At 40.5% G+C, this 21,469-nt stretch overlaps 2 protein-coding genes across 2 annotated transcripts; one reads left to right on the top strand and one right to left on the bottom strand.

The window, feature by feature from the left end:
• The first annotated feature begins 678 nt into the window (after positions 1–678).
• LOC119790925 lies at positions 679–4,938 on the top strand. Its single transcript, XM_038296693.1, has 2 exons — positions 679–1,098; positions 2,022–4,938. Exon 2 carries the CDS (start codon positions 2,053–2,055, stop codon positions 4,936–4,938), a length of 2,886 nt encoding a protein of 961 aa, XP_038152621.1. The 5' UTR covers positions 679–1,098; positions 2,022–2,052.
• Positions 4,939–18,118: 13,180 nt separating this feature from the next.
• On the bottom strand, positions 18,119–19,801 carry LOC119790924 (nuclear factor 7, brain-like). The gene is made up of 2 exons (XM_038296692.1): positions 19,661–19,801; positions 18,119–19,564 (listed from the first exon to the last, which is right to left on the bottom strand). The coding sequence occupies exon 2, from the start codon at positions 19,545–19,547 to the stop codon at positions 18,159–18,161; it is 1,389 nt and encodes a 462-aa protein (XP_038152620.1). The 5' UTR covers positions 19,548–19,564; positions 19,661–19,801; the 3' UTR covers positions 18,119–18,158.
• Between the last annotated feature and the right edge of the window lie 1,668 nt (positions 19,802–21,469).

The raw sequence follows: 21,469 nt of genomic DNA, 5'->3' as shown, positions 1-21,469 counted from the left end.
AAGGAACTGTGTGAAGCCTGACAACAACAGCACAAAAGGTAACGGGAAGGGAAATAATGCAACAAAGTTCAAAGTGAATTTAAGTCAAGTTAAAAGGAGATTTTCACCAAGTAAAAATCCATAACATTCCAAGTAAAACAAAATGTCAGAAACAAATGAAACAGAAACACTTGCTGATGCAGAAAAGGCTGCCGTAGGTGAGCAAGTAGATGAAACCTTTTTAATTCAATCTGGGCAAGAAGAGCTGCGTAGGAGTGAAAGACCTCGCATGCTAACAGGAAAAGGAAGAGAATTCCATAAAAAAAACTACAGGTGTTACAACGTCACTTTGAAAGCACTTATGACAGATGGAAAGCATTAATTAAAGTTGCTAAAAAATCTGTTATTAAAGGAGATCCTGTTGACATCCTTGAAGATCACATGGACATTGTGCAAAGAGAACTAGCTGCTCTTAATGATATTTATGACCAATACAGAGCAAAGGATGGACCACCTCATAATATGCGTTCCAAGTTAGACAAATGTACATCAGTGACTAAAGTAGTTTTGCAAAACATCCAGTGCCATGTTGAGGGAACAAATAAGGAGGAGATTGTTTGGCCTGATGCCAGTTCTGTATTTACATCTTCTAGCTCAGCTAGTGTCTCAGTTCATAGTCTGTTTAAATCATGTTCAGCTGTTTCTAATGGCTCCTCCGCCAAAAGACAAGAAGCTGCAGCGGAGTATGAAGCCACAAAGGCTGTGCTTAAGATAATGACTGAACAAGAGAAATTCAGAGAAAAAATCCAAACCATAGAAGAAGAAGACAAACGCATAACTGCAGAACAGCAAGCTGCTGTGATGTCACAACTCCAGCTAGAGGAAAGAGAGGAATCAGAACGCAAGTTGAAAAGAGAAAAAGAAAAGGCAGCTGTGATAAAGAGACAACAAGAGGAAAGTGCTGCAAGGAGAAAGTCAGTCGAGGACTTAAAAAGGGAAATTCAAAGACTGGAAAATCTGAAAGGACTCAATGCAGCAAAGGCAAAATTACAAGTTTATGAAGAGGACTACTTTTCAGTAAAGCAAGAAAGCATCACTCCAAGTCCTGCAAACATACAGGTAACTGAGTTCAAGAACACTGCTAATCAACCCACACAGCCACCACAACAGTTAAATGTCATCCATGAGAGCACAGGTGAGCTTGTAAAGGTTTTGGCAGAAGCTATGTCAGCTAATAGGCTACCTATTCCAGAACCCTCAGTATTTAGTGGGGATCCACTTAAGTTTAAACATTGGAAAGCATCCTTTCAGACTCTAATAGAGAGAAAGAACATCCCCATTGCAGAAAAGATATTTTTCCTACAGAAGTATGTAGGTGGATGTGTTAAAGAAGCCTTAGAAGGCTATTTTCTGATTGGCTCTGAAGATTCCTATATAGCAGCATGGAATATGCTCAATGAACGTTATGGAGAGCCTTTTGTCATCGCTAAGGCATTTAGGGACAAGTTGCACACATGGCCAAGGCTCCAAGGTAAAGATAGTGCAGAGTTGAGAAAGTTTGTGGATTTTTTACAAAGCTGTCAATCTGCAATGACTACTAATGAGAATCTGAACGTCCTCAATGATGGGATAGAGAATCAAAGACTTGCTGCTAAACTGCCAGACTGGTTGAGCAACAGATGGAACCGAAAGGCTACAGAGTATCAGCTGGAGCACAGACAGTTCCCCCGTTTCAGTTACTTTGTAACATTCCTGTCAATGGAGGCAAGTATTGCATGTAATCCCATTACATCATATCAAGCTATAAGACAAAGTGAATTTGACAAACCAAAGACAAAACCTCAAATTACACCCATTCACAAGAAACAAGATACAGCAAAAATCTTCACAACTAACTCTACAGAAAGAAGCATGGGTTATTGTGTGTTTTGTAAAAGAGCAGGACACAGCTTATACAAATGTCGTAAGTTTACTGAGAAACCAGTTACTGAGAGAATCAAGTTCATTCAAGGTGAAAAACTATGTTTTGGCTGTTTAAATAGTGGTCATTTCTCCAAGAACTGCAGCAACCGAATGACATGCAACACATGCTCCAAACGACATCCCACATGTCTGCATGAAGAAAGACAAAGACAAGAGACAAAGAAAGAACAACCGAAAGACCAAGAAGCAGCTGAACGGAAGGAAACTCAGCAACAGGTAACACAGTCACAAGACGCAGTTAACGAAATTACATCTAACAGAGTGACTCATGAAAGTAGAAACACACAGACATCTGCAATAGTACCTGTTTATGTATCCACACAAAATGAGCCAAGCAAAGAAATACTTACCTACGCTCTGCTGGACACACAGAGTGATTCATCTTTTATTCTCAATGAAGTAGCAAACAATCTGGACACAGTTAAAACCCAGGTTAAGCTAAAATTATCTACGATGTCATCCAAGAAAACAATTGTACCATGTACAAAGCTTGAAGCTCTGCAAATAAGAGGATTGTTTTCCAAAAAGAAACTCACTGTGCCAATTGCTTACACACGTGATTTTATACCTGCCAATCGTAGCCATATTCCTACTCCAGACACGGCAAGGTCATGGCCACATTTGGAACATCTCTCTGAATACATTGCTCCACCATTGGACTGTGAGATAGGACTCCTGTTAGGCTACAACTGTACACAAGCTTTAATGCCCAGAGAAGTCATATGTGGTGAAGAAAACCAACCTTATGCCCAGAAAACAGATTTGGGCTGGAGCATCATAAGTTACTGTGATTTAGTTGATGCAGGCAGCGATGTTATTGGAGTAAGCCATCGCATCACTGTAAAGCAAGTAATACCAGAGACTGAGCCAACCATGAAGCTAAAGAATAAGGTTCATTACATCTGCAAGACACAAGTAAAAGAAGTAACAGGACCAGATGTAATCAAAGCTCTTGAAGCAGATTTTACAGAGAAAGCAGTGGAAGAAACAAGCATTTCACAAGAAGATGTCTGCTTCATAAGAAAGCTACAAGAAGGAATAAAACAAAAGCAGGATGGACATTTTGAAATGCCCCTGCCTTTCAAAAACGACAGACCAAATCTTCCCAACAACACGTCATGTGCAATGCAACGCTTAAGCAGTCTCAAACGCAGATTCATAAGGGATCAAAGGTACTACTCTGATTATGTAAGGTTCATGGAGGACATTATTGCAAGTGGTGACGCAGAGAAAGTGCCACAGAAAGAACTCTGTAATTCCCCTGCCTGGTATATTCCCCACCATGGGGTATACCACCCTCAAAAGCCTGGCAAGATTCGTGTAGTTTTTGACTGCTCTGCACAATATCAAGACACTTCGCTAAATGAACACCTGCTTACAGGGCCTGACCTCACAAACACTTTAGTGGGAGTACTCTGTAGGTTCAGGAAAGGATCAGTGGCTGTAATGTGCGACGTGGAACGTATGTTTCACCAGTTCCATGTAACGCCCCAAGACCAGGATTATTTACGCTTCCTATGGTGGGAGCATGGTGATCTAAGTGTTCCCCCCTCAGTCTATCGCATGAAGGTTCACCTGTTTGGTGCAGCTTCTTCACCTGGTTGTGCCAATTTTGGTTTAAAACATCTAGCCACACAAGGTGAGGGAAAGTTCTCTCCAAACACAGTGAAGTTCATTCAAAGAAATTTTTATGTAGATGATGGACTTGTAAGTGTTAAATCTGAAGCAGAAGCAATCAAATTAGTAAAAGAAGCAAGAGAGCTGTGTAGCACAGGCAAATTAAGATTACACAAATTTGTTTCAAACAGTGACAATGTGTTAAAGTCGCTGCCCAGAGAGGAGTGTGCTGACAGTGTTAAAGATTTGGATCTAGCACTTGGAGAGCCACTGATGGAAAGAGCACTTGGTGTTATGTGGTGCATCTCTTCTGATGAGTTTCAGTTCAGGATAACAGTCAAAGAGCACCCAATGACAAGAAGAGGAATCCTGTGCACAGTAGCATCAGTGTATGATCCACTGGGATTTGTGGCACCCTTCATCCTTAAAGGAAAACAAATCTTGCAACAGCTATGTCAAGAAAAGGTTGGATGGGATGAGCCTCTTTCGGATCAACTCTACAGAGAGTGGGAATCCTGGCTCCTAGATCTTCAAAACTTGTCAAAGGTGAGAATCCAAAGATGCATACTACCTGAAAACAGAGACATCACACAGTGTGATTTACATCATTTTTCAGACGCCAGTGTGACAGGCTATGGACAATGTAGCTACTTAAGAACAGTCACATCCAAAGGAGATGTTCACTGTGTGCTAGTCATGGGAAAGGCACGCGTTGCTCCAACCAAAGTCACCACTGTCCCTAGACTTGAGTTAACAGCTGCAGTAGTTGCAGCAAGAACAAGTGTAATGCTAAGAAGGGAACTGGAGATCAGCAATCTTCAAGAACATTTCTGGACAGATTCTAAAGTGGTGTTAGGATATGTGAATAATGATGCCAAAAGATTTCATGTGTTTGTGGCAAATAGGATTCAAATAATAAAATCACTCACAGACCCACAGCAGTGGCATCATGTACCATCTGAGAATAATCCTGCAGACCATGCATCAAGAGGATTAAGTGTCCAACAGCTTCTCAAATCTAACTGGTTTAAAGGACCAGAGTTTTTGTGGCAAAATGAACTACCCCTTGAAACTGACAAGATAAGTGAAGTTGTTTCTAATGACCCAGAACTGAAAGCCGTACATGTGCTCAAAACAGAAGTACAAGAAAAGAGAACAATACTTGATCGTCTCAACAAATTTTCTGATTGGAGAAGAGCTGTTAAAGCTATTGCTCGTTTAAGGAAATTTGTGAAAGATTTTAAAGGAGACACACAAACAAAAGGTGGAAGCACATGTGTTGAGGACAGACGAGAAGCAGAAATGTTCATAATAAACTTGCACAAGGAAACACTTTCAGCAAGGAAATCAAGGACTTAACCCAAGGAAAGGACATTCAACTCAAGGATAAGACACACAGGCTGTATAGCTTAAACCCATTTGTTGATGAGCAAGGAGTACTCAGGGTGGGAGGACGTTTAACAAGAGCAAGTCTGCACCCATACATCAAACATCCTGCCATTATTCCCAAATCAAGTCATATGTCATCTTTACTGATTAAACACTTCCATGAGAAGGTGCAGCATCAAGGAAGAGGAATTACTGTAAATGAGCTGCGTTCCAATGGACTGTGGATCACAGGATGCAGCAGTGCAGTTGCTTCACACATCTTCAAGTGCACAACCTGCAGGAAGTACAGGAGGCATACCCAAGATCAACAGATGTCAGACTTACCAGAGGACAGAATGGAAACAACACCCCCATTCTCTTACTGTGGTGTTGACTGTTTTGGACCTTTTTATGTAAAAGAAGGCAGAAAGGAACTTAAAAGGTATGGTCTTTTGTTTACATGTATGTGTTCCAGGGCAATACATATTGAAATGTTAGATGACCTTACTGCTGATGCTTTTATTAATGCATTGCGTTGTTTTATTTCTATTCGTGGATATGTAAGACAGATCAGGTGTGATCAAGGGACTAATTTTGTTGGTGCTAAAGGAGAGTTTTTGAATGCACTGAAGGACTGTGACAAAGAACAGTTGAAACAATATGGATGTGAGTTTGTTCTGAACACCCCATCTTCAAGCCACATGGGAGGTGTTTGGGAGAGGCAGATTAGGACCATTAGAAGTGTTTTAACTGCTATTCTTGATAAAACTTCTAAGAGACTTGATAGTTCTTCCCTCAGAACGTTTTTGTATGAGGTGATGGCTATTGTGAATAGCAGGCCGCTAACAGTAGAAAACCTAAGTGATCCAAGTTTAGAGCCTCTTACACCAAATCATATTCTCATGATGAAGTCTGGTGTTATTCTGCCCCCTCCTGGTGAATTTGTGAGCCAGGACTTGTACTTGAGAAAGAGGTGGCGCCAAGTTCAGTTTTTAGCCAATGAATTCTGGACAAGGTGGAAGAAAGAATATCTTCTTAATCTTCAGCAGAGACAAATCTGGCAAAGAGACAAAAGAAATGCAAAGGTGAATGACATTGTTATTCTTCAAGAGGACAATTCTCCAAGGACCAAGTGGAAACTTGCAAGAGTAACAGATGTATATCCAAGCGCAGATGGAAGGATCAGGAAGGTGAAACTGTTGTTAGGTGATTCGACCTTGGATAAGAATGGACTAAGGACTGTCAAGCCAGTGTATCTTGATAGACCAGTTCATAAAACTGTGTTGTTGCTGGAAGCACAGTAAATGTTAAAATGTAAATATATTCCTATTGCAATGTTACATGTTTGAAGTTAAATCACTATAGGTTAGTGATTTGGTGGGAGTTTTACTGCCATATTTTTTGGTTTACATGTTTTACTTTGTATTATGCAATTTTTTGTTATGAGTCTTATTTTGAAAGGCTTCTTTAGGAAGTGTGGAATCTAGCATGTTCGCTGAAAAACTAGAAGAAAAGGATGCACACAGCATGAAGGCATGACATTTGCAAGAAGTTTTACAGAGAAATTTTAGTTTAAAAGGTCCTTTATTTCTCATTTCTACCTCAAAAGGAAGGGTCAGCCAGCGAGGTATGTTTATATGTATTTATATAATTTTTTATGTCATTTTGTACTCATGAAACCATCTCATTTAAGTTTATGTTGTATTTTAGTTCGACGGTGGTTTTGGTGTCAGTGGAAAATAAATTATAAGAAGAATTTTAATAAAGCTGACTTCACACCAGCAGTACCGAACTCTTTATTGCCGTCAAGAAGAGGTGGAAGTGATAGAGATATTTAAAACGGTTTAAACGTTTATAAAAACAATTTCGTCAGATAGATTAGATATAACTGATTCCACGTTTTCACGGAACTGCTTCTGGTTGATTGTAAAGCCGTATGTTCAGATTAGAAGCTCGAGGTGGAGAAAAGGCTAGAGAATGGGGAAATGCAAAATTTCAACAAAAGTGGCTGGAAAACGAAGAATTCGGGACGTGGCTGCAGCTTGTCGACGGTAAAGATGACAAAGGATTTTTTTCGTGATATATATATATATATATATATATATATATATATATATATATATATATATATATATATATATATATATATTATTACATTAGGGATGGAACGGTTTATGAAAACCGTCCGAACCGTTTGGTTCGACTGTCTCGGTTCAGTTCGCGTGTGTTGCGTTCGGTTCATGCGCTGCTCCTTTTTCTCATAGGCGAAGCGTGTACACTCCAGAGCAGAAGGTGGCGGTACTGCGACCAAAACCAACCACCAGTAGTAAACAAGAAGAAGCGAAGCAGCGTAGCCGGGTGTAGCAGAAAAAAATCAGTTGTTGTGGAGAATTGTGTGGGTATGGCGAGTGGGAAAGAACAGGAGTTGGAAATAGGGTGGCCAGATGTCCAGCTTTAGGGCGGACAATCAATCCGCCCTTAAGCTGCGAATCAATGCACTGTCCGGCCTCCGGACAGTGCATTGATTCTAGAGCGTATCTCACAACTTTAAAAGAAAATTCTTATTGCAGGAATGGATAAGGAGATGATGGGTTTGGAAGCAGAGAACAAACAGAGTTCATACAAACTATTGATGATCCTGTTTATCCCTGTTACAAAAATCCACAGAAAATATTTTGGCAGAAACTGAACATCTGCTGGATGATGATGGGGATTTTTTTAATATGTCATATTAAATTAAACGTTCACAGGGTTTATACAGGAATAAGGAACTCTAATTTAATGCTAATAGAAATAATTTTAATGCCATCAAAAAGTACCATGTACACAAGTTATTAGTTTACATGAAATAAGGAGCTGTAAGCACAGTTCCATGACTGAAGTTTGTATATATATCTATATATATCTATATATATATCTATATAGATGTATATCTATATAGATAGATAGATAGATATATAGATAGATAGATAGATAGATAAATAGATAGATAGACTTTTTGAAATTTGTATCGTCCTATTCTCTAGCTCTTTCTCCGCCTCGAGCTTCTTTTCCAAACAACTGCTTTATGATCAATTGCAGCAGTTCTGCGCAAATTAATCGTGTCAATCATCTCTTTAATATTTTGTTCTATTCAGCTACACAAGCATCATCTTTAAACTACTAAGAATTGTACTATAAATTTGACTTTACCTGATTCTTATGTACACCTTAGTAATTTATTGATATGCTGCACAATGTCCTCCTTTTTGGTGCTATAGAAATGGCCACCCTAGTTGGAAGACGCGCCAGCAGCACTTTATAGGTCTGCTGTATGGGACCACTTTGCATTTAGAGTGACCTACGATGACGGCGGAAAGAAAGTTGTGGATAAAAACAGTGTGCAAGCATTGTGCAACACGCGTTGTACAAGACATAATAGATTTTCCTGACAATAAACATATACCGAACCGAAAACCGTGACCACGAACCGTGAACCGAACCTTGGATTTTGTGAAGTTTTTCTTAAGGGCTAGTTATACTCCTGCAGCAGTGTGTCGCAGTGAGCTTGATACAGACATTTTTGATTTATGCTTAATATTGAAGTATGGTCTGTGCTACACGCTGTGGGTCTAGATACGGACGAGGCGGAGTGAAAGTGGGGGCGAGTTTAGTTCGACAACGAAGGGACATGAGGGCGAAAAAGAGCGGAGATCCTTGTGGAAAAGGGTCCCAGGTTTCTCGCACACCTCTTTCTTCTAGCTGGTCAAACTTCGGTTAAATTTTGTTCATAAAAACAAAACAAGCCGGCCCCTGCCTGCGGCACTCTCTGCGGTCAGCTACAATTTGGGAGAGGTGAAGCTGAGTGCCTGCGGAGGGGGCGGGGACAGCTTTTTGTTCACTGCGACAACTACACAGAGGACCTGGTTTCAAAGTATAAATCAGCCTTTAGTGTGAGGGATTGCCTTCGAGTCAATGAGTCGATGCAATCAAGTGGTTTTCCTTACATAGAAAACTGAATCAATTTCACTGGAAGATCTGCTTGAATTGTAAAGTGCCTTGAGATGACTTGTTGTCATCGGTATATAAATAAACTGAATCAAAATTAAATTGAATTAATAATAACATACCCAAAAGTTTACGAATTTAAACAAGGTGAAACTTGAGACTTGAGTCCGAGCCTAAATATCCTTTAGCCAGAAAGGTTAAGAAAAACATTCACTATATTGTACCCAGGGGCGTGCATACATAGACACTAGGTGGTGCTAAAGCACTAGGAAGTTTGCCCTTTATCAACGAAAATGCCCTTTTGAAACTCGTTCTTTTTTTTTTATTATTATTATTAATATTAAGATTTTACTGAGGTCGGGTTTGAAATTATCTTTTGAAAACCTGAGCCATTAAAAACGACTGAAACAATGCCCCGAAATGAGCCACCTCCTTGCGTACACCCGACCAGCCTATCTCTCTCACTTTGTCATGTGAACTCGTGCGGTCACCCGCAGGGCATGCCAGATGCGCAGCATCATAGCAGTTCAGTAAGCGTCTTCAGATAGCAGGAACGGTCACTGACAGGCTGCTTCTCCCGTGCCCCATTAGCCAGGTAATATACAAATCAAGCAAAATCATTTTGTTGTGCATTAAAATGTCTCATTCAGCAGCACCAAACAGGCCTTTTTGCAGACTGGTCACCTGATAACTATGGAGGACCAACTCTGCCATATTTAAAAATAAATACAGAAATAAATAAATGCTCAATAAATAAATAAGCATACTATTAATTGCCAACAAAAATACAATAAACAAATAAATGTAAGTAGAAATTAAATTATACAGTGAGACATAAATGTATATAACTCTTTTAATTAGCTTCTTTATTTATTTGCCTTTGTAATATTTACCTTATTTATTTTTTTGTGCATGTTATAATATTTTTGTCTGTTTTATTCTTCCTTTGTATGTTTTTTTACCTTGGTTATTTCTTCGTTTGTTTATTTCTGCCTGCCCTTTTTACATTTCTGCCTGTCGTATTTACATTTCTGCATGCATTTCTGCCTCATTATGCAAATGAGGACGGTGTGTGTCCTAGAGAGTCAACTTCTGCTCATTGGTTAGCGGTCCATCTTCTTAACTCACTGAGCTCAGAGTACTAAGTTAAATGTTCTCTTTTCTGTATCTGTTGTTCAATAAAAGTATGTTTAAGATTATTTGAGGTGAGAAGATTATACTTTTAAGCATCATCATACGGCCCATTCACAGATTCAAAGCTTAATTTAAAAGAAAATGTTCCCGAACTTGAGAGGACCGCAGCAACCAGCGGAGCTCCGAAGCTAACGGCAGCCCATCTGCAGCGGCCCTCTCTCGGCATAGCCGTGTGTGAAGCGTGTTGGTTAGCATTTTACTACATCGGTCGAATCTACAGGAGGAGAGTCTGAAGTAAAGACTGAAGTCATTAGAATGTGAGTATGGAATTTGCCAAACTTGCCAAATACAACAAAAAATCGCCATCATAGACAGCGGCCCTTCACACACGGCTATACCAAGAGAGGGCCGCTGCAGACGGGCTGCCGTTAGACCCCCACCCCCCCACCCCCACCGAGCACCTGCCCCCCAAAATGTCTGTGCACGCCTCTGATTGTACCTATGGTAGAAGTGGTCAGACCAAGTGAACATCAATTGGTTTTCAGACCATGGACACTTGAGGACATTGAGGACAATGCAAAATCCCTACCAGACCCTGCTTTGTCTGCTGAAAGGTTTGCCACTGTTTTCCACCAACTGGAGCAGAAAATGTAGGATTCTTGCTTGCAAACTCTCGGCCACTATGGCTAAAATCTATTAGAAATTGCCTACAGCCAACCTGTGCATTCATCATTTGGACTGGAATGATGAAAAAAAATGCTATTACTGGAGTGATAGGGAGATTCAAAAGCTTTTCCCACAAAGATCAACATCACAAACATATACACCCGCAAGCAGCAGTCTGGTGAATCTACAGACAACTTCATTGAGAGAGTTATATACCATGTTACAACATACAGTGAAAACCCAAGACCTGAGGTTCTGTAGGAGAAGCCTGGTCCATGGGAGAGGATAGTATGCAATGCTGTTGCCATAGGACTTTCCTCACACATTGTAGCGGCTAAAATCCTATATTTTAGGATACTTGTTGCTATTCCTGAAAGGCGTTTTACATGTGCTTAATTAAGCTTATCATGCCGCTCTTTACTTTGACTTATAATAAAGTAATTTTTTAACAGAACAATATCCATAGTTTTACTGCTTTCCTGTACATGTACATAAATTCGACATTAATCTAAACCAAAAGACAGTAGAAAACTGTTGCCTCCTGTGAAGTCTGTTAGAAATTGGAGACTGAGACACAGCAGACCGCAGGGAACAAAGCATATCATACATACAAGCAGTGTATGTATGATATACCACCCTCAGTAATATTTTGTAATCACCATAGGTTTTTCCTTCCACACACATGGATATCTAAAGCCCCATTAACACTACCCTATGAAAATTGATCCATGCCGAGCTTGGATCAGTTAACAGGGCAGACCACCACACTAGCATGGTTCCTCGCCTCCGTCTACGGTACTACTGCTCTCGAGAGGTAAAAAAAGCTAATTCAACATGGCGGCACCCATAACATTCAGGAAGTTTGGTTATAATTGTGGTATTTCATTGTTTGCGGAGAGTCAGGCGAAGAAGGCAGCCTTTGGTGAGTTTAATTTACAGAGTCGGCTTTTGGGAAGTGGATACGACAAACGATAATGTAATCAGGGCTTACAGATGCGGAAAACAACAACAGATCTGCTGCTAAGTAGAATCATCACTGGAAATCATGTGGCACAGTAGGGAAGGTAGTATTTTTATGAATGTCTGAAATTTCATGATTATGGAGGCTGTCTGTAAGGAGATGACGGGGTCTGCTCATGTGCTTGTTATTTTAGAACTGACCCAGAACTGGCTCATACATACCGAAGAACTGGTTCGCTTGTGTCTGGCACGGCCTGCTTCAGTTTGCGTGACATTGGCATACAACAGTTATCTCGGTTAGCGTGATGTTATCTTGTTTTTGCTGTTATGTTCTCTGTTTTCGGTTCCTCTCATCTCATGCAGACTTCTGGGATTTTACTCCCTAAATAATTTTCAGTACATTTTCATATACAAGTACCCAGCAGAACCTTATGGCAAACCCAATGCAAAGCTATTGGGTTCAATTCAATTTTGTTTATTTCTATAGCGCCAATTCACAACACGTCATCTCAAGGCACTTTACAGTTCACCAGATCATCCAGTCAAATGGGTTCAAAGTTTTCTTTCTAAGAAAAAACAGTTGATTTTATCGACTCATTGACTCAAATGCAATCCCTCGCACTAAGCAGGCTTGTAGCGACAGTGGAGAGGAAAAACTACCTTTTAACAGGAAAAAACCTCCAGCAGAACCAGGGTCAGTGTGAGCGGCCGTCTGGGGTTCAAGGAGACAAAAGCAGAGATACAAAAGGCAATTTTAAAAGGCGGCCTCTGCCAGGAAACACACAGCCAATCAGACGAGCTCCGAGCCAGCTCCCATTTCAAAGGATGAAGAGAGCACATCCAGCCAGCCACAGTCAGAGTAACAGGACTACACTGAAAAACAGGCCGATCTCCAACATTTATAAACAAAGGTGATGGCAGCAGCACAGCTGATATTTCTCTCCAGGATGGAGTCACAGCCAAACAGGAACAGACCAGATGAAGCTACTATGAGAAAAAGCAGAGAGAGCAGAACGGTAGAGATTGAACTAACAGATTCTGCAGAGTGGGAGAATAGAGATAGAATGAAGCAGAATGAGGAATTAGGGGTCCCTATGTCTTCCAGCAGTCTAAGCCTATAGCAGCATAACTATAGAGATAGCTCAGGATAACCTGAGCCACTCTAACTATAAGCTTTATCAAAAAGGAAAGTTTTAAGCCTAGCCTTAAAAGTAGACAGGGTGTCTGCCTCACGGACTAAAACTGGTAGTTGGTTCCACAGGAGAGGAGCCTGATAACTAAAAGATCTGCCTCCCATTCTACTTTTAGAAATTCTAGGAACCACTAGTAAACCTGCAGATTGAGAGCGAAGACACAAAGAATATAACTTCTGTTTTGTCTGCATTCAGGAGGAGAAAGTTAAGAGTCATCCGGGTTTTTATGTCTTCAAGACATTCCTATAATCTATATAATTGTTTAGCTTCATCTGGATTAATAGACAGATGTAGCTGAGTATCATTAGCATAACAATGGAAAGAGAGTTGGTCCTAGCACTGATCCCTGTGGTACTCCACAGGCAGTGTTGGGAAAGTTCTCTTTCTACGTGAATTAGTTCAAAGTTCAGTTCACACATTTTAAAATGAACTAGTTCAGTTCATAGTTCATAATTCAAAATTTTGAACTAAGTTCAAAGTTCCAAAAGATGAACTAGATCATAGTTCTTTTTTTTTTTCATATATTGCTCAATTACATCATAGCCTACAGTAGAACCACAGACAGCAATTATTTTATCAGTTGTAACACTGAAACTGTGCGTCAGATTTCATCTTTATATCCAGTTTTGAATCCTTATCCAACCAGGGTTTACATTAGCATTGAGTGGACAGCATTTCCCCATTGTTGCTTTAACGCTTTGTTGCTGTCCATTCACTTCACACTAGTAGCAGCTGCAGCTTTCCCCCCTACAGTATATTCTCAAAAACATCAGGAAAAATGTGCTGCTTGAATAATCTTTTTCATGAGGAATTATTAAAAGAAAAACAGGAAAGTAGTCTTTAAGGTACAAATGTTTTTTTTATTTTAATATTTTTTTCCATTTGAAATTCCATTTCAGTACACATGCCGTTTCAGATTTGATTTGATGTTACTGAAGTGCGGATTTTTTTACTGAAAGCCGGCGGGCAAAGTTTTCAGAGAAATGTAAGATTGTTGCCATCATCCTCACCGACCACCTGGTCATAAAACTATTTTAAGTGATCATACTGCTGCTTTGTCGCATCCACGGTCGCCTCCATGCTGCTGTGGCTTCCACGCTGCATTTTGTTTTGATGACGCACGCGGCTGTAGGCTACGACACTGGTAGCTGGTGTTGCCAGATTGGGTGTTTTTCCCGCTACATATTAAGGCCTGTTTACGATGTGATTTAGCCGGGGTTTCGCCTGGAGGGCTCTATAGAAATTTGGCAACGGAGTTGAACTGAGAGAGCGTGCCGTTCACAGACACCAGAATGAACGAGTTCACAATAACGTTCATCAGGCAGTAATACAGTACGTTCAGTTCACGTTCTCCCAAAATATGAACGAGTTCATGAACTTTCGTTCAATGAACGCGTTCAGGCAGTGAAAACCCTGTCCACCCTGAAAACACTGTCCACAGGTAACCCAGAGACAACACAAATCAATGTGACTTCTGAGTTTTGGCCACCCCTGTCCTGCTCTGTTTTGCCTGTTCTGTGTTTTCTGGATTTACCTGGATTTCATCTGTTGCCGACCCTGGACCTGTCTTCTGACGGCGGCTTGGATTATCCCTTCTGGATCCCTTGTTGCCTATGTGTGCTTTGACTGCTGCTGATTGCGGCTCCTCTTCCCTGCTGGATATCTGCTACCGGTTCAGTTTCAAACTGCGTGTTTCCGCTCCTTTGGACTCACTCCTTCTGCACATACTGAACTTTGCCAAGTTGGTGACTTTCTAGCTCATTGTAGTTCCCCGTTGGAGTTTCAGAAGTCATTGATCTGTGCCTACATTCTCCCAGTGTATCCATCACTGTCTGTCTCGTCTGAATTCTGGGTCCAATCCTCTGAGCCTGCTGACACATATTGGCAAATCAGGACTGTCACGGTCTTGGTTCTGTTATGCTTTACTTTGCTCCATGTTTTCTAGTTTTATTGGTTTAATTCCTATTTTGTTGTATTTTCTGGATATACTGTATTTGAGTTCTAAGGTATTTATTTGTTGCCCTCCTTTCCCTAGCTCCTTCCTTGACTGCTCTCTTCACACCTGCTCCCAATCTGCTCATTAGTCCTCTCTTTGTTCAGTCTACCACAAATACTCTCCTTGTGCAGTTCCTCAGTGCTGGTTCCTCGTCTAACATAGTCTTGCTTTGTCCTACCTCGTCTTACCCTGGATCCTCATGATTGTTTTCCCCTGATGTCTCCATGGTTCTGGTTTGTTTTACATTTCTAAGCTGGATTTTTGGATTTGTTGGATTCCTGCCTTTGTTACCTTGTGTTTATTCCATTAAATCTTCAAGAAACTCACCACAACCAAATGTTGACAAAGACACAAAAAAATTTTCTTCACTAAATTCTCTTGTACTTTTATATAGTCATTCAATTAAGATCTATACTTTAGTGAATAACATTAAAACCTAAGTGTAACATTACTTGATTAAGCACAAAAACTGGAAATATATTCTACCCTGTTTGGAAACTTTATGCTATTGTCTTTTGTAAACAGTTTTCAAATGATCATTCAGCCCTCATAAGTCTTTTATTATTAACGTTATTTGTCAAGTTATTGAAATGTCAGCCAATGGTTCAGCTTTATAAGTTTCTTAAATAAGAGAGAAAAAAAATACTATCAGTCAGCCTTTTTGAGAACTTTAATCATGGTACAATTGTTAAGCTGTATGACAAGTCTGTTATAAAGCACAATTAGTGCTGACAAGAAATACTTTGACTTCTGTGAAAAAAGCTGTAGGACAATCAAGGATGGAAAGGAAGCTCAGTGCAAACAACTGGTCTGACATTTGGTCGTTCAATTCAGTTTATTTCTATAGCGCCAATTAACAACACATATCATCTCAAGGCACTTTACAGTTCACCAGATCATCCAGCCAAATTAATTCAAAGTTTTCTATCTAAGGAAAACGAGTTGATTGCATTGACTCAAATACAATCCCTCACACTAAGCATGCTTGTAGCGACAGTGGAGAGGAAAAACTACCTTTTAACAGGAAGAAACCTCCAGCAGAACCAGGCTCAGTGTGAGCCTGGTTCTGGGTTTTACTTTCTTTCTGTCTTAATAAGCCTACAGCTAAAATAAAAAAACTAAATAAAAAAGTATTAAGGTAAAATCTTACAAAACTTATTCAATGGGAACCAATTTCATAATGGCAGCGGAGGTTTAACTTTGCTGTTTTCCAAGATATATGCATGAATAATTGCCACACAAATAAAGCGCCACAAACAACCATTACATTAGTAAATGTCCCATTTGTTGGCTATGAAGAACAAGGTGAAAGAAAATGATGGATTTATGTCACTTATGTGTATCTGGTCACTTATAAAACCTTCTAACACTCAATAAATAGCTTTATTTCCAACAAACCCTGTAGCTATATCAGTGTTTTCGGCAGCCATCAGTTAATTTTGATGATGAACGTCATCAAACAGCAAACCTTATTTCTAATAACAACCAGATTTTTCACACTAAGATAAAGTGCTGAAGATAAAATGCTGCCATGCAGTCCATCATTGCATTTGGGTTGTTGGGCAAAATTTTGATTTATAGAATTCAAATAAACTTCTTTCAGAATTATTTCCTTTAAACAAAATAGTCTCACAAAAATTGTGAAAATAGCGGATCTAGTTTAACACATCATATTGGTTAATATAACAGACAGACAAGCTAACAAAATTGATAATAGACCTTAATAGAATAAGGTTTTCTTCTAAGGGCAAAAGCTTCCATATCCACTATCAAATATCCATTACACACAGATCAATAAAATCTTCATTAATCCAAAGAACAAAAAACATCTTAATACTTTTGGATTTATTTCTAAAAATTTGCCCCTTGGTTAACACTGCTTAGGGGTCAAAGTAGATTTAAATTCAAAGGGGTCTGATATTTAAAAAAAAATACATAAAATTACATAATTGTCTTATAATGCCATGACAATCTGGAACTACATTTTAAGAATATGTTAACTAAAATGTTGAAATATTCAAAAGAAACAGAAAATGTCATCTTTTCGTCATCAATGAACCATGTTTAGCTTGTCAGTTCTCGTTATAGTCATGAAAAAAGGGAGCATCAACAAAATAATTTTGTCATTGTAGACAAAAACGACACTGAGCTACATATGTAGAAGACCTGCTTTGATTTAGAACAGATGCATAGGCTAAGATGAGGGCAGAAAGTAAAATGAAGGGAGGTTTTTCCTTGCCTGTTTGAGCAGGAACTTTACTTTGAAGGGCACTACACATCTGGCTTTGAAGTCACATGTACCCATGAAACGAAATTTAGGGTGTGTTTGATGCAGCAGCAGTGGATTGTCTGGTTCTCCTTACATTACTGTCTCAGTCAATGCATTGATTCCTGTTGGCGATGAGCCCCACTGCTGCTGCTGAACCCTCTGCAAACTCACATGTCTGTGAAGTTTCTCAGTCATCCAGGTCACGGTACAAAAAACTTTAGTTGAGGCAAATTGACATGAAGTCCGGAAGATGTTTCGCCACTCTTCCAAGAGGTTAACTGGAGGTGAGGAGCACTGAGTGGTATAGTGTATGTGGAACAAAATAACATACTCATATTGGCCATGGAGGTCAACTGGGGGATTTTACTGACCATTGGGGAGGAGGTTCTTATGGATCGTTCACTCCCTACTTACAAAGCACCTTTAAGAACAATACCCAGAAGAGTAACCTCTCACTTGCCCTCACCTGACTCACAATTGAAAGAGACAAAGCCACGAGGGTGTTCTCCTCGCATCGAAGAAGGCTCTTAAATATAGGTGAACATTTCATGTGGGGGAGTGGCGGCGTAGAGGTTAGGGCATAGAGATTGGAATCCTGAGGTTCTGAGTTCGAGCCCTACTCACACAGACTCCCACTCTGGCTCTCTGAGCAAGACCCTTAATCCCACACTGCTACTTGAGGGATGGTTTAAATACAGAGAGTTAATTTCTTAATTGTGAGAACAATAAAGTTCCATTTATTTATTAATTTTGGTTGCCTAAACTGAAATTTCCAAGCTCTGCAGACTGACCTGATGCCACAGTGGCTGAGGACCCAGTCCTGTGTGAAGCCAAAGGTTAGGATGAAGAGTGAAGATGACCAGTAAGCCTTAAAGACTGGTGATCAACAAGTCTATCATCCAATTACAAAGTCAATAACCAGATTCCAACATAAATCCATCTCCAGTTTCCTGTTGAGTTTTTAAAAAGGTTTAATTTGGACTTTGTGTTCTTTATGCTGATAACATCAGAGCTGCTGTTTGCTTACTGAGATCTTCATGGGTAAGAATTTTACTCTATCCACTGTGGAGATAAAGGGAAACATCTTGTCAGTGAAGGTGTGTGTGAAGGTGTGTATGTGTGTGTTAGTGTCCAGATCAGAGAAGGACAGCTTTCCTCTGTCCCAGTCCAGATTCACTCTGATCCTCTGGAGCTTCTTCCGAACTGAGAGAAGCTTGAATGGAGCTGGTGAAGACTCTTCATAGTATTTACCTGAATAAAACACTATATTCAACAATCCAGACGCTATGCCGTGTTTCCTCGGGACAGACTCTTCTATCATACCAAGTCTCCAGGCTTCACTGTCTCCAACATCAACATCCCAGCTGTGGTTCCCTGAGTTAAAGCCCTCAGAACTCAGGACAGAACCCCACCAAGATCCAAACCTCTCTGGATTATCAGGAAGCTTCTGTTCCTCTCCTACAGTCCCACTGGTCAGATCTTCAGACAGGATGAGTTCTGGACCAGCAGTGTTTGGGTCCAGGATGAGAGGAGTGTAGGACACCATGTTCTTCATGTTGCTCCAGATCTTGAAGGCCAGGTTGCCCAGATGTTTGGCCTGGTCTATCAGAGCTCCTGAGGGCAGCTGTGGATCCTCCAGCAGGGGGCAGCGCTGGACTCTTTCCACTGCAGCCTTGTAGTTGTGCAGAAATGAGACGTCTTCAGCTCTCAGCTCCTCCTCTGTGGCTCTGACTGTGTCTGAAAGAGCTGCTATCTCTCTGCTCAGAGCCTCCATCTTCTCCTTCATCATCCCTCTCTTCTGCTCCTCTTCCTCCCTCAGTGCAGCCAGCCTGGCCTCCTCTTCCTCTGCTAGAAACTGATGAAGCTTCTTAAACTGCTCCTTAATCAGCCTCTCTGTGTGTCGGGCCTGGACCTTCATGTGTTCTGCTGTCTGATCAAACTCCTCTTGAACTTTCTTCCTAACTTCCAGCTTCTTCTTCAAAGGTTCCAGAGTTTCCCGAAGTGTCTTCTTGTGTTGCTGAGCAGCTTCATCGATTGGTCTGAGCCTGTGTCCAGTGTGTTTTTCTGAAACTTTGCAAATGACACACACTGGCTGCCGATGGTCCAGACAGAAGAGCTTGAGTTTCTCGGTGTGCAGACTGCAGAGATCCTCTGAAACTCTCTGGTCTCTCTGCTGCAAGAAGGTCTCACACAGGTTCTTCAGAGCACGATTTAATGGTGGTTCATCCTTTGAAGATCTCCTCTTACAAACTGGGCACTCTTTTACTGGTTTCTCTCTCCACCAGTTCTTCAGACACTCTTTGCAGAAGCTGTGGCTACATGACAGAACAACTGGATCCTTAAAGACGTCCTGACAGACCGGACAGCAGAGATCCTCCTCTAACCTGGAAGCCATTTAGTCTCTGAGTGAAGCTGAAAACACAGAAGGTCCAGTCAGTCATGGCTCCCCTCCCTCCTCTACTAACTTCCCTCAAAGTGACTCTGAGTGGTGTTCTTGGTCCAACTCACCTTCAGTGTGTGGAGTGTGAGCAGCTTGAAGCAGCAGTGTTGGAGGTTTCCACTTTTCTCTCCTGCAGCTGGACTCACTCAGAGGAAGCTGCTAGTTTGGTCTGAAGGCGAATCTGATCGTCTGAGAGTCTCTCTGCAGGAACCAACGATCAGAAACTGCTGCCTGCTTTAGTTCAGGTGTGGGAGGTAAAGAAGCAGAGACTAAACCTATTAAACCTGCTGAGATTAAATCTCTCAAACCTGCTGCTTCACCCATACCTGACCTGTTTCATTCCAGAAGCCAGAATTTAACCCTTCGCTGCTTTAACACTCACTTATTAACAGGGTTGATTTTCGTATTTAGATCAGATCATTCCCTGTAATAAAGGCTCCAATAATATCATGATCTTGTCAGTGATGGCTGACCTAATTGCTCACTCCATTCACCTGTCTAACTCTACCCAGTTGTTCATTACTGCTCATCTAATCCACCTCCTGCTGCTTCTATTTATATAGTCCAATCCCAGCCATCTGTGCTAGATTATTGATGCTCTCGTTCTCGGAGGCCAGTGGAGAGAGGGTTTTTAGCCTTCCGTAGTGTTTCTGATTTCCTGAACCTTATCTGCCTCTTATCCACTGAGCGTGCCTGCTCCCATCTGTATGTTCTGCCCGAACTATCTATGGACTCCTTGAATCCTGAACCAGCCTGTTTTCCCATCCGAGCTTGTTCTATGGATTTGGACTGAACTGTTAAACCAGGTTAGTGATTCATATGAATGATAACCCTCTATCAGATTATCATGGTCACTAACCTGTGTTTTTCTCCAACCAGAGTTTCCAGGAAGGGCAGCGCCCCCTCCTAGCCGCTGATACACGGATCCACAGCCTGCTTCAGTTTTAATAAACACTTTGAATTATCCCACTGTCTGTCTCGTATTGAATATTGGATTCTCTTGTCCTGTGTCATAACAAATCTCCTCCATGCTGCAGTTGTTTTGGAGTGTAGCAGAGGATATATCTAGACATTGCTGTCTGGTCTGCTCCTGTCCAAATTTAGACTTTATTGAGGTTTATTATTTTCTTTTCTGTGTAAGTTAAATTTTTCTCCCTATTATCTGAATCTGGTGTTTAAATGTAGTTTTGTTTAATTAACTTTTCTTTTAGTTTTCCTAATTAGGCTTTAGTTTTTTATTTTTTCTGTCTTGGTTTTGACAAATCCTTTAATGCTTTTGTCATTTGGGTTTTCTGCTTCTCCATGCATAGCTGTTTTTTTATGTTTTTCAGCTTTATATTTATTCCTGTGTTCAGTACTACTTTAACTATTGTTAAACTGCTGTCATTAACTTAGCTTAACTGAAGTGTTTCCCTCCAAAGTTTGTCAGAAACCTTCAACTCTGCACTGATCAGGACATATGAACCTTTCTAAACACTCATCATACTGAATGCATGAATGACACCGTGACAACTGTGAGCTGAAAAGCAGCCAGACAGGTTGAACCCAGTTGCTATGGAGAGAAAAAGAGATAAATAAACTGAATGGCTTTTTTGTAGTGGGAACAATCTATCTCCTATTAATTCCCTTTTATAGATGTTGTTTTATGACGGCTGAGTTTCATTCACTCAGGCTTCAGAGCTGCAAAGCCACAAGGTGAACCCCAGTAAAAATAATTGTTCTGAGAACAAGTTAAACTGTTTCTCAGGGTTTGTATTCAAATCATTTTACAGTTTGCTCCAATTGTCTTTAATTTTTTTTTTTTGTAATTGTATGTGGAGAACTTCAAATCCTTACTGCAGGGTTTAAGTTAGTGAGAGACTAACTTTGTCTAGCCA

The sequence above is a fragment of the Cyprinodon tularosa genome, unplaced genomic scaffold, assembly GCF_016077235.1.
Source record: "Cyprinodon tularosa strain WSP-4 unplaced genomic scaffold, ASM1607723v1 ctg375, whole genome shotgun sequence".
NCBI classification, from domain to species: Eukaryota; Metazoa; Chordata; class Actinopteri; order Cyprinodontiformes; family Cyprinodontidae; genus Cyprinodon; species Cyprinodon tularosa.
This window is presented reverse-complemented; position numbering and strand designations above follow the sequence as displayed.

What these genes read in the sequence shown, in the direction of transcription:
- LOC119790925 (XM_038296693.1), top strand. Translation starts at nt 2,053, where the DNA reads ATGACATGCAACACATGCTCCAAACGACATCCCACATGTCTGCATGAA.
- LOC119790924 (XM_038296692.1), bottom strand. Translation starts at nt 19,547, where the DNA reads ATGGCTTCCAGGTTAGAGGAGGATCTCTGCTGTCCGGTCTGTCAGGAC.